This window comes from Abramis brama (genome assembly GCF_963993115.1).
Source record: "Abramis brama genome assembly, chromosome: 18".
Classification (NCBI taxonomy): domain Eukaryota; kingdom Metazoa; phylum Chordata; class Actinopteri; order Cypriniformes; family Leuciscidae; genus Abramis; species Abramis brama.
Window position 1 is genome coordinate 11438050 of NC_139980.1, and position 14307 is coordinate 11452356.

General features: G+C 37.4%; 1 protein-coding gene across 2 annotated transcripts in view; it reads right to left on the bottom strand.

Moving 5' to 3' along the window:
- The window catches only part of jag2b (jagged canonical Notch ligand 2b), a 47028-nt gene extending 44460 nt beyond the window's left edge, over positions 1 to 2568 (bottom strand). For both annotated transcript variants that reach the window (XM_084091906.1, XM_084091907.1), the window contains exons 1-2: positions 2302 to 2568; positions 1523 to 1843 (exon numbers count right to left, since the gene is read on the bottom strand). In XM_084091906.1, the coding sequence (XP_083948032.1) occupies positions 1523 to 1843; positions 2302 to 2370 (390 nt within the window). In that variant the 5' untranslated portion in view covers positions 2371 to 2568. The remainder of the gene's footprint in view (positions 1 to 1522; positions 1844 to 2301) is intronic.
- Between the last annotated feature and the right edge of the window lie 11739 nt (positions 2569 to 14307).

The following is a 14307-nucleotide window of genomic DNA, read 5'->3' on the forward strand; positions in this document are numbered from 1 at the left end:
CAGGTTTGTCATAAAGCACAAGTGAGTGTGTGCCTAACTGGGCTGCCGTCCAAAGTTGACAGACAATACCATGCAACATCTCTTTTATTGTTGTTTGCGGGTGTGACACTGAACTGCATAAAACATTGCAGCGATTTGCCACCTGATATCAGCATCAGTAATGTACCTGCATGTCTGGAAAGACACTTGATAAGTTTTTCACATATTAACACAAGGGAGACAACCAGTACACAGCTACCTTTACAACTAATTTCCATGGTAACTATACTTTTTCACTAAAAATCCCACAGTTAGTGTTGCTTAACTACTATAAAAATGTGATATTAGCCAACACCGAAAAAAAAGAAAGAATTTTTATATATATATATATATATATATATATATATATGTATCTCTAGAAGCTTCTAACACTGTTTAAAGGAGATTCCATATTCATGTGTTAGCGTTGTACAGTTGGGGCAGAGCAAGGGGCGTCTGTGAAGGTTGTAACATTGTCAGTTTAAAACCTATTAAAATAATGGCGTTTGTTTTTACATATGTAATTTCACGACTGAATTTGTGATAATTTATTATTAATAAACGTTTCAACTAAGTTTGCATTAACTGAAAATACAAAGTTTGAGACAAAACCAATGCGTCACGTTGAATGGTGTTACAACACTCACTGTTAACCCCCAACAATAAGTAACTATGGTAGTTTAACGGAAACGTTTGTTACCGTGGTATATTTTTGTAGAGGTAGCTACTAAAGAGCGATTTAACAAAATCACGCAAACCAGTAACGACACTGTCGCTGCTGGTTTGTGCGTCATATTTGAATAACAAGTAGCCTACCTACACTAGAAGCTTTGGGAAAGATTACCATCAGTCGCAATGAAAAGCCAACTGAAACCAACGCACAAGCTGTGTCAGTTCTATAGTGAGCTGCCTACCAAGATCGTGATGCACGCGCCTATGATAACCAGAATTTATGTCAGGCAGCTCATAACGTTTTGAGACACAGCCAGATGTTCTCTCATGTTGTTTCAAAACTTATTGACTTTGTTCCGTTAGGCAGAATGACATAGGCTACTCAGTCACCATTAACTCACATTGAATCTTTTTTCCATTCAGTGTAAGCGAATGGTGACTGTCTAACATCTCTTGCTCACGTAAGAAAAAAAGTCATGCAAGGCTTAAAACAATACGACGAGGGTGAGCACATAACAGAACGGTCTTTTAAGAGTGAGCGGTCTATTTAGCCAAAGTAGTGTGAATGTGTGTTTCACCTTAAATAAACCATGGGTTTCAAGCACGCACAGCAAAGTGAATGTAGACTAGGCTACTACAGATGAGCGTTCATTGTAACAAATAACCTTTTTTTCTAAACAATAAAAATCGTTAGGACACAGCAACCATGATTAAATAAAAAAAAAAGACCCTGTCATCACCGTAACAATATAGGTGCACTCAACTTCCGAGCAGTGACAGCTCACCGCGGCGCATTATTATTAATATAGCTCATGAAAAAACGCGCACTTACCGGCCAAGCAAAGTGAAAAGGGATGATGATCTTTCCCACCTCGCTCGTTTTGCTGGGGTTGTTCTTTGCAGTCTTTAAAGAAAATATATTTCCACCGAGAACGTCAGTAGATCCAGAGCCAAAGGTGCAGGGGCCAGTGGTGGTGACTTCAGACTGGTACTCCTTCAGACACACTTTAAAGTAAGTATCGCACTCGTCCCGGACGCAGCGCTGGTCTTGGGAGTTCCGCGTGCCGTCGCAACATTCCCCGTCCCACAACTCACCGTTTACATTTTCTACAGCAATCAGCTGCAGCTCAAAATAGCCAGAGGAATGGGACACCTAAAAATAACATTTGAATCAAAATAAATAAATAAACATAGGAGCCATAATGCTTTGTTGTTTATTAGCAAAATGCAGATCGTGCATGCAAAACTGAGGGCATATTATTTGAGGGAATGTGTAGCGTGTGCTTGTGCATTCAAGTCTCCAGAGAATAAGTCTACAATTTTGCTAACCTGTTAGTGCGTATCAGAGAGCAGTCTATATTTTTTAAATACCCTCTAACTGATCCACCCTTCCTTTTATCGTTAATGACGGGGAATCGTGGTGCAAGTTAACATTTCTTAAATCATGACATTTCCAATTGCATGAGCACATGTGGCTGCGTAATTCAAATATCGATTACATTGAGCAGAATTCATTGAAATCATCAGCCCACACCCATCAACTTTTGCCTGCTGATCACTGCTATAGCAATTAAATCGATCTGCAAGACTAGAAACAATCAGCGCTCTCACCTTCGTCCATATCGTTAACAGCAGGCACGCGATTGGGAACCAATTCCTAATCCTGATACAATTCCACATGCCGCTGATTTATGCGTTATGAATACAAGATGGAAAACGGCCGTTGACCGGCGACAGGATCCTCCGTTCCTGACATGCAAAAATACACAAGCGTGGTGTGTTTGCGCGGTGATGGTCTAGGCTGATCTTTCTCCCTCGGTCTGATCACTTCACACAGCAAATGATATGTTTCACAGCTACCACACGCCTGAGGAGATCTCGCGTGATTGACAGCTGGCCGAACCAATCACAAAGCCTCCTGCTGATTCGCTTGGCCAACCGCCACTCGAGGGCGGAGCATTGTCAAAACTTACGCTGTCGATTCCCCTGTTTCACAACGAGCAATAAAACGCATATTCTTTTTTCCCGTCAATAATTTGGACATTTTTGTTATTCTTAAAATGCAGAATTTGTAATGCATTACTTGAATGCTTCCTAAATAAATTTAGTGACAATCACACCTCAAATGTAACAGAGTGCGAACACATGATACAAATGTATCCGTCTGCATTTATTTAACCATGGCTATTCGATTTAACTACTGTGCTATATTTGTACAATTAAATTGACGTAGTACCAAGTTAACGTTTGATTATTCGTATTCCTTATCTTGTTTTATTTTATAAGATCACAGTCATTAACATTACTTGCACTTTATTTTATAATCGCTTTATTATTGGGTGTATTGATGTGCTTTGGCAATGTTATAAACCAAATAATCAAGCCAATAAAGTGCTTTAAAACTGAACTTAAATTCACAATTCAATTTAGTATGCGAAAACCACAAAACCACGTAGAGTAGTCGGATCCTCAGTAAAGCTGTATCTCCTCGCTGCAGTTTGATGCGTGCTCAGCCTGCTAGTGTGAGTTGACACGGGTGAGAGCGCCCTCTACTGTTCATGTGTGCTTTAACCTGACAAGAGAGACTCCAAAAAGAGAGAAGACAAACGTTTTAATCTGAACATTATACAATCTATATATTGAACTAGTTTATAGATATAACTGGGTAATCTAAAAGTCTAATTACCTTAAAGGCAGAGGTTATCAGTCCTCCTTGCTGGAAAGAAAGATTAAAAACCTTTTTAAACCAGCCTAAGCTGGTTTTAGAGGAGTTATAGACACTTTTCAGCTGGTCTAACCGGGAGACCAGCTAAAGCAGCAGAATACCAGCTTGGCCAGGCTGGTAGACCAGCCAGACCAGCTGGTCCTGGATAGTTTTATGTGTCTCCCCTATATATCACCCCTGATTTATATAATCAGCTCATTAATAAAGGTTCCAAAACCTGAATTGTGTGTGTCAGATAAAGGAGATGTACAAATCAGCAATGCTGAGGTCCTCCATCATTTCAATTATGCTATATCAGATCCTGATTTGTGTGTCTGGAGCCTATTACTTGGATGCTTTTGTGAGTGTGTGGAGTAACACAGACAGACAGTGTGGTCAAAAGGCTCAGGTTTCTTTACATTGCCATGACACAAGGACAACCTCGCTTGATATTTCACACGCTGTCAGGAGGAGGAGGAGGAGGAGGAGGAGGAAGAAGGTATGGCTGGGTAATAACAGTTTTGTGGTGGAGATGGTGGGGGAAGGGGGAGTGTCAGACTGACGGACAGAGATGCTGGCGGTATGGTGGTGCTGGTAGGCGTGTTTTGGTGGCTCCCCTCATCCATATTTCATGACTTTGCCTTTGAGGCCTTGCACACAAACCTATAGTCAATGCATTGATTCCCTTTTATCTCAAATCATGGCCTTGACCCACTTTAATAGCGTTCACGATTGTTAGTTGCTCATTTCCTCCCAAAAAGCAGCTGCGACTGGTATATCGGAAAATAATGAATCCCTTGTTGCAATTCTGACAAGACAAAACCATATGTTTAAGTGGCAGCATGATTCAGCCATGCAGGGGAAAAACAGGGCATCAAATAGCAATGTTTGCTGACAGGTTATAAATCAATTGTGGGATCCTTTTGCTTTTTGAATTGCTGTGCTCAATTCTCATATTTGATGCATGACCTTATTACTGGAGCTTGTTTCCATAGTGATAGGCTTACAATTTAACTGTAAAGCAAGCACAGGAAATTAAATGTGATATAAGGAGATTTCCCAAAGGTGAGAAATTATTGATAGGAAAATCACAGATTTATGTCTGCTAGACGCTGCACAACTTACTGGTTTTCTTCTTTTTTTTTTTTTTTTGCGGAATTGATCTTCATAAAATATGATGGATGCCTCCTCCGGCTACTAGTTTATTTCTGCCTTAGTTTGAGGTTAAACATCTTCTTATGTCTACACATAGTCATGAACAAGCACTGTCAAAAGAGTGCATCAAAATAGCATGATTATCAGATTATATTTTCATTAGGTCTGAAGAAGAAAAGAAAAACATGTTTCTAATTTTTGTCACCCATACAACCGTTTTCCCATATAAAAGTGAAGTAACGCCGCTCAGCAATTGAATTATAATTGCTTGTTGAAAGGTTCTTCAATAGTTATGAGATCCAGTGAGTAATATATTTGCACTTTTGAATTTGATTGCATTTGTAAAGCAATATTATAGACACCCAAATATGTTGATACTTTAATTAAAATAAAAAAGATAAAGTTTATACCACCAATGTTTGCTTTACATTTAAGCAAAAAAAAAAAAAAAAAGAGTACAGGTTATGGTACAGGTTTCCATTTTTGTGGGGGGAAAAAGATAAGTACAGGTTATGCTTCTATTTTTTGTTTTACCTTTGTTCATACCTGGCCGATTACCTGAGGCAACTCATTTTCACCCCAACATAATCCTTACAAAGCATGACTCATATATAATTTCATGCAAATCTAGCCATGACATTATCTATGTCATCAATGGAGTTGTGACACCCAGCATGAGGCTGGCCCTTAAGTTTTCAGTTGAGATTATTTTAGCCCATGTCCATAAAAACAGACACTGTTGTCTAAATAACGTCCTAATTGAGCACAGATGGCCTTCAATAGGACGTAATATAAGTCATATTTGGCTATTAGCACATCTGAAAAAAAAACCAACTTATCCTTCCATAACTTAAAGAAGCAAACAGAAGAATGAGGAAATGCCATTGGTTGTTCTCAGTGGAATCTCACTCTTCACGTTCCAGAAACGATTCTCTTAGTAAGCCGTTGGCCACCAAAGCCTCATTCATGAAGACGTGATAGACAACTCTGAAGTGTGACACCTTACATAATGAGAATGGCTCCTTGTTATAAAATCTTTTAAAAAGTATTTTTCTCATTTGTTATTGGTAAATAACATTCATCTTAGCATCTTTCTGAATTACAATGTTGGCTGAGAAATAAATCATATGCACTGAATTGCAGCTTGTGTGTTAAAAAGTAAATTGTAAAATAATATCTATTTTCAGGGGTCACATCCCTGTCAAGCACTCTGTGACCTCTTGCATGGTAAAAGTGGTGTGCATATTTGCAGTGGTGCAGAACATGAGGGCATCCGACACCTGACAGAGCTGCAACTCCCAACACCCTGATCACTGATCCCTGCTTAGTCTTCTTATCTCTGAGGAAACGTCGCTTCCTTCTGCCCTGTAACCTCAACAAGAGCGAGGGATACGTCTTAGGATGGAGCTCATCTTTTCTGCCAGTGTTTGCTTGTGTACCATGTATGTGAAGACCTACTTCTTGGTGACTACTCCTGAAACAACAAAACAGTAGGCTACAGTAAGTGAAATATTGACTGTAAAAAAAAAAAAAATTAATTAATTACATATTAGGCGGTGGGAATTTGATTGCTCAGTGCTCAAATTAAAATGAAGTTATAAACAAAAAGACTGCTTTAGAAATGTCTCATGATGATTGAACAAATAGGTTATCCAGAAAAACGGGTTGTCTTTAATGTTCAGAGAATGAGCGTGATAAGTTGCAGTAAGCTTCTTGTGTCTGCCCTTGAGAATGACCTGACACACCCCCGACTGATTCCCTCTTTTCGAGCAGGTGCAGGTTGCTCTGCTCAATAATCTTTACAATTAGACCTTATACAATGGGCCCAATCAACCTTGACACTCTGTGCCGGGGAAAGAGAGCTCCTGGATTCACTGCAGAATTCAAAGATCTAACTGGATAGATAGATAGATAGATAGATAGATAGATAGATAGATAGATAGATAGATAGATAGATAGATAGATAGATAGATAGATAGATAGATAGATAGATAGATAGATAGATAGATAGATAGATAGATAGATAGATAGATAGATAGATAGATAGATAGATGAGGATACATGAGGATCAGCAGCAATTGTTGATAAATTATGTTAACAATATATAATTAGACCCCACTTGAGAATGTTGATGAGCTGTGCGTAATCAAGAGACTCTTCACCCTCGTTTCATGTGGGTCTCTGAAGAGGGCCGAGTGCAGGGACATGCCTATGCTATTTGTGTCATTAAAGACATAATACATCTGCGCAGAGGGTTGAGCGAGGATTTTTTTGTTGTCAAATTAATTCAAGGGGGACACGTATCTGTTTATTATCAACATCCTCCATTTGAATATCCCATTCTCAACCTCACTTGCATTCATTTTCCTTTTCTATATCATCTAATTTTTTATGTATTATATCATATAATTTTTATCTATATTTCAGCTGTGCTACAACAGCATTCCAAACAATACATTTCTGAGGTTGTTATGCTATTATTATCACATCTGGAACTTATGTCACGTCTCATCGTAATCATTTCAGGGTCATTTCAGTCTTGTACTAAAACGTAATATCAACCTCCACTTGAGAAGGGTATTTTTTCCATATGTGAAATGGTTATATTTGGGCTAGAAAAGACCAGGATGTCCGTCCTGTTCATGACATCACACACTGGCCTAGAGCGGCTCCTGAATCTCATGAGAGCTGAGCATATTGAACTCTACATGCTTTGGCTGCCCTAAAACAGCAGCGACATGCACTCATCCAGGATATCCTACAACAGAGTCGGAATGGTGACTCCCCTGTTTGCTTGTTTTTTATTCTGCTCCATTCCAAGCACCACATCCGTCCAGAGGGTTCACCGGGTGTAAGAGTACACAGTGAAGCCTGTGGAATCAAAACTGCTCTCTTGACTATCTCCATAGAAAACATCAGGGAGAGAAAGAGTGGGAAAGAAGCAGATTTTGCAGGAGACAGTGCATCAGGGGAGTGTTAGTCGGTGAAGCCTCATAAATATCTGCAATGTCTACAGATAAGCAGAGGACCTTGTGTTCTCACAGCTGGTACTCTGCCTCACTTTAAATCAAAACCTACATCATTCCTGTCAGCCTAAACACAGTGAAGAATGACCCCTTCATGAACTACAATGAACATGACTGTATCTGAGTTGTAAAATGATGAGACAATGAAATTTTATGCATTAGAGGCTATAGCTATATACGTGCGTGTGTGTGTGTGTGTGTGTGTGTGTGTTTATATATATATATATATATATATATATATATATATATATATATATATATATATATATATATACAGTATAATTGCTGTAATAATATAACTTTGATGTAATACAAACCAAATACTTTTTTAGTAAAAAATAATTGAATTTATTTTTAACAATCCTATTAACAATCATAATGGAAATAATGAGCATAAGAAAGTTCTTTCAAGAACATTTTTTTTTCACATTATATTTTGTACATATTATGTAAGATTTTTTTTTTATATGTGAGATTTGTATTTTGAAAGTCTCTTGTCCTCCCCAAGGCTGCATTTATTTGATCAAAAATATTAAGAAATATTATTAGAATTTATAATAATATTAAAATATGATTATTATTAAAATATTTAAAATAAAATATTTTAAAATAATTTATATACCAGTAATAATACTAGGCTATATTTAATTTATTCCAAAGCTGGATTTTCAGCATCATTACTCCAGTCTTCAGTGTCACAGGATCCTTTAGAAATATTTCTAATATTCTGATTTGGAAGAAACATTTCTTATTATTATCAATAAAACAGTGCTGCTAAATATTTTTGTGGCAACTGTGATACATTTTATTTAGGATTCTGAAATCGAATAATGAACATTTATTTGATAAATGTTTATTTGTTTTTGGTGAGTGCCAATGTGAGTGCACATTTAAGCATTTTTCGTAAGTATTCATAAAGATATTTTTATGATGAAAATAGATGCACCTAAATGGTTAAAAAAAAATAAAAAATAAAAAATTGCAGGATACTAGTATATTATGATTCCACCATCCATGAGATTCCTCTACACTACAGGGATCTGCTTGAATTTCTCATTCAGGGCCTAAAAAAAACAAAAATACGACACCTGAAGACCAGTCATTTTTGGTGACCACCATTTCCAAGCCAAAAGGCTCTCAGGACATGGAGTGGGCAGCCATATCCAGTTTCTCTGTCCCCCATGTGCACACCATTTCTCATTAGCATACAGATGGACAGTGTGCTGGAATCATATAGTGTGTCGTCCTGCTCTTTGTTTGCCAGTCATAACTCCAGAGGTGGGCACAATGCTCCCTGCTCTTCAAAGGGCCGGTCACACCTGGGAGTGTTCTGAGAAAGGGAGTAGGCACCCATAGCCGGCTGCACAGATGGCCTCTCACGCTAAAGCACAATGGGCGAGCTGTAAGAGGTCCATGTGTCGGGTTACATATGAAAGTGCTCACAAAACTCTGGGCAAATTTGGGAGCTATGACGCGTAAGAGAAGCTCATTACTATTTCATAATCATAGTGACATAGTGGAAACATCATGTTGTGATGGGCTTGTGTGGTGCATTGTAGGGTTACCAATTACCTGCAAACATTACTTTACATGAACTAATGCACTCTTTAAGGCTTTCTTAAGGCTTTCTCAAAAATTAGGGTCAATGTCATATAAGACTGTTCATGATAAAAAATAAATGATTTTTTAAAGTTCTTAGAAATACATTTGTTTGTAATCTAGTTGGCTTCATATGGTTTTAAAAAACGTTTATACCTTTTTTCAAGAAAAAAGTCTGTATATATATATATATATATATAGTTGTCATGATATATGAGGATAGATAGATGCTGCTGCTGTAGAGTAAATACAGGACCTTGCTACTGCCTATTTATACACAGATACACTTCAGTAAGCATGTAAGACATACTGCTGCTGCACAAATAACATATATCAATTACCCATAGCAGATCTATACAGGTGGAGCTGGGGAAGGTGGAGGGTTTTGACAAACTCTGAAAGCACACTGCAAACTGCTATAGTGAATAACCAGCCATTTAAATGTTGAGCAGCAAGCTCATTTGCTGCAGATGTGACATGAACCAATTAAAGCAACACTAAGTAGGATTTTTTACCTTCAAATAATGTTTCCAAAATTGTTTCAGTGGTTCATCAAGTCATGACAGGGTGAAAGGCACTTATGCCACCGCTTTGCGGTCCTTTATCTGGTATATCCACGCTATGTAAGATTGCCAGATCGGGTCGCGTTTCTGTAGTTCTAATGAGACATAAGAAAACTACAAATTTGACTTGCTTTACGGCAAGTGTTACAATTGCCGATAAGTGGAGCGTACTCGACAGTACTCTACCTTGTCTGTGGCCATTGTTGATTCCAAAGCCGGTGCTGGATAAACAGCGAGCGTGCGCGTGCGACAGTAGGATGCGTTAGGCTAATTTATTTACGACAGTGGTAATGGACAATTCCGCTTCCAACCTGTAGGGCGACCGCAGAGGAAAAGTTCCTTGGTGTTGCTTTAAGTAGTTAACGCTGTAAATATCATCAGCAGCGCCATCTAGAGTTTCATAACAGAACTGTTATGTCATATAATTTATAATTTACATAAAGTACAGTAGTATAATTTTTATCTGATATTTTAAGAAACTTAGTCAGCAGGGATCATCACTATATTATTTCCTGTTTTATGTTTTCTTTTCTGCATGTTGGTTGGATCACATGACTTTGTTGGATTTTAATAAGCAGTGTTTTTTTATATTTTGTTTTAATTTAAAAAAAAAAAATAATAATAAAAGATTATGAACTACTTAAGATCAAGAACTACTTCTACGACTATACACTTTCTTTTCAAGAATTTAATTCTTTTAATAAAGCTTTATTTTTTTCATTACAGTATCAAAACTTTATGCCCCCCAAAAATATTGAAATACATTTTAATTCAGAAATTAAAGTTAATAAATGTGCATTGACGCGATGTGATGTGAAAACTGAGTAAAAATGTGCTTGGAAAGTGCAATAATTGATGTTCATGTTGATGACGAATACCACTACCGTTTATCCCTTTAGCTGAAGGTTAGCAGATGCTCTGAGAGGCAAACATACTGACAGGAATACTTGCATCTCATTGAACAAAACCCTAAGGGGTGCTCCATGACCTGTTACCATCTCGTTCCCCGGCAACAAGTTCTTCAAGCAGCGCTGGTTGTACTATTGAATTTTTGAGAAATGCTGTAGGTGGATTGGAAGTCAAGTCACAATTCATAAAATCCACCCCCTTCCAAGAAACTCTACTTTCGGGTCTGCAATGATAACGTTCCCAACTTCACATATACAGTGAGGAGATAACACAAAATACACAAGCACGTCAGTGTGGGTGATCCATAGCCACAGGCAGTGGAAGAAGAAGCCCTCATCTGTAACACAAACCCACTTGATGATCATGCAACGCTCATGAAACTGGTGTAGCCTGAAAGAGAAAACAAATAATCACTTACAATTCAGATTCAGTGCCCTTCCCTGAGGCTTTGGAAGCAGAGTGAAAGTGAAAGCAAGAATTACTGGAAGCCAAGTCTAGTCTCAGCAGGACAATTTGGAAAAATGACTTCATAACAGGCAAAGAAGTGATGATGCCATGAAAACTGAAACAGATATATGATTATTAGTCCAGTTTTGATGCACAGATGCAAAAATACTCTGATGATTATATGGTTAGAGATACTAATTCTTTAGATACTGACAGATGGTAAGAGGTGCTATTACTATAAAAAGACTACCTGCAGATTTCATGCCGCAGGCTATGCTTGAGCGGATAGCCTAAGGAAGAAATAACAGGAAGGTGGGACAATCCCTTGACACCTCCAATCTCACTTTGTGTACTGTTTACAAGTATCTGGTTCTGGCAGCTCAGCTTGGCTTTACAGTCTCATCTATCCACATCATCTACACAGTCAGCCAACATTAAGTGCCTTATTCAACCAGTCCTTTCATTCATCAGTCCTGACATTTTATGCAATTTATAAGCAAGAAAGGGAATGCTGTTGCCATAAAGTTCACATGTAAGTCGAAAATATATTTAAACAATTATTACAGCGTTGCCTTACCAGGAGTGATGCAAACAATCACAAAAACACACCCAATCAGAAGTGATCTCTGTTTGCACGCTCTTTCGCACTCACAACACGCTGCTGAAGAACAGAAATTAAAGGGATAGTTCACCCAAATTTTTTAATTCTGTCATCATTTACTAACCCTCAAGTTGTTCCAAACCTGTATAAATTTCTTTCTTCTGCTGAACACAAAAGAAGATATTATGAAGAATGTATTTTTTCGGCGTCAAATGTTACCCAAATTCTTTAAAATATTTTCTTTTGTGTTCAGCAGAAGAAATAAATTCATACAGGTTTGGAACAACTTGAGGGTGATTAAATGATGACAGAATTTTCATTTTTGAGTGAACTATCCCTTTAAAACCAAAAACACATAGGCTACATTGTTTTATTTATTATTTTTGTTAAATATTTGCGTTATGTTTTTTAGATTGATTTTAATCTTCCTTGTGTAACTAAGATTTTGTCATAAAAAATGCTATTCTAAAAGGTCTACAATTAATCAACCACTACTCATATATGTTTAATAAACTGACTTTGGTCCAATGAGATTTCAGTGTGGGCGGGGCTACCTGATGCAATAGTACATTGTTCATTGCTTTTTATATTATTATTTTTTATATATATATAATGATAGGATGTTAAAAAATAAACCTCTGGAATATACATTGCAATAGTACATTGTATATAGTACATTGCTTTTTTTTTATTATTTTTTTTTTATATATATAATGATAGGATGTTAAAAAATAAACCTCTGGAATATACTCTCAATTTTCATATTCTTTCATATGCTAAATGTTTTATTAATAGGTAAAAGTTTTCAAATGGTAGGCTATCCCATCTTTTCACTCTAAAATATGAATTAGACTCTCTTCTAAAATGCATTTGCTTCATAAAGAACAAAAACGAATTCTTGAATATTATGATTTTTATTATCTTGAATTATGCTTTTGTTTTCTTTTTTATCTTTTCTTGTAACTTTTCATGAAATTGTAAGATATGCTGTTTATTTAAGAAAAAAAAAAGTTTGCTATTGAAGGTGAGGTTCATTTGAGGAGAGCAAAAGTGGTTACATGTGGCTCTTGCATTGGCAAGAAAATCACAAGTCAAAAGTGCTAATGTATCAGAACTAAATCTGATAGCTCGATTCACACCAAATGTAAAAAAAAGGAAAAAGTTTCATTTACGCACTTTCCCACAGTAAATGTTCCCATGGTGGTTTTTAAAGAGGATACATGTTAAACTTTGAAACATTAGGCAGCAAAATATCACTTCAGCTCTGCAAATAAGACATATCTGCGGCTTGCATGTGAGAACAATACGGGCTAGCATTCTACCTTTAAAACCCCAAACAGAAAACAACAGGCCTTAATTACTCAGCCTCCTGCCTGGCGTGACAGAGCTCCCGAAGGATGTCTGAATATTCCCTACTGAAGCTCAGCCCTGTCAAACCACACAGCAAATCAGTCCTGCCGTGTTGCTAGAAGCAAGATTGGCACATAAGAGCGAGCCAGTGGTTGACATCAAGATGGGGCAAGTTCACAGAAACATTCAACTGTGCCATTAATGCATTAAGCTCGTATTATCTACAGTGAATCTTATCAGCTGCGCTTGGTGTGTGGAGCAGGATAGGGGAGTGATGACAGATCAGGACTCTATGGAAATGGAAGTGCCCTTTCCTTGAGAGGAGGGAAAGATCGGAACCTGCATGAAATTTAGAAGCTGCCGCTCAACGTGAGCTGAGATGTTGACCTCACCTCCTCATCAAGAACATTGTGTTTTTACATTTTCTTCCACGTAGATGATTTATGAACGCACTGACAGTGAGGAATAACAATAAGAGTGAACCACTCCTCACAAGTCAACCATATGTTAGAAGTGAAAGAACTGAAGGTTTTTGTTAGAAAATTCAACTGATTGCAATGGAAAACAAAACCCACACCTTCCTGGAAGCGAGAATCTTTTGAACAGCATGCCAACGCATCACCGAGCTTTCAGCAGATTTCCATTTACTGTTACTGAAAGCTCAGCAGTTTAACAGGTGGAGTCAAAATTGTATATGCAAATTGTGTGAAACCATAAAACACAAAGAAATTGCCTCAAGATACCCGTTAGTAAAATTTGCTCACAATACAGGATTTTATGAAAGCCAGTCTCTGCCTGTGAGATACACAGTAAAGTCACAAAGTTGCTTAAAGTGAGGTATCTGGGCAGCATTGTGGCTATTGTAAAGTAATTTTCTGCAAATCAAACAGATGCCAGGCTTTTCGCAATGAGCAATTTCTAAAATATACAGAGTAGGCTGGTTTTAAAGTGACGGTTCATGCAAAAATATGATATGAAGGTGAGTAAATGATGACAGAATTTGAACATTTTTCACATTTGCTTAAACACTAAACTCCATTCTCTCAACCAAATTCTCAAAGACCGATTTGTCAAACAAATCAATCTTTCTTAAAAATTCTAAACAAGTTCAGGGAAATGCAAATTTCATTTCTTTTTTCTTTTTTTTGTGCAAAACTCTACAGACATTTTGCACTGTGATCATCAGCTCAAAATTGTTCACACTTGTTTCTACAGTGAGTCTACAGCTCAGAGTGCACAGGTGACACAGGTGCACTGGATGTT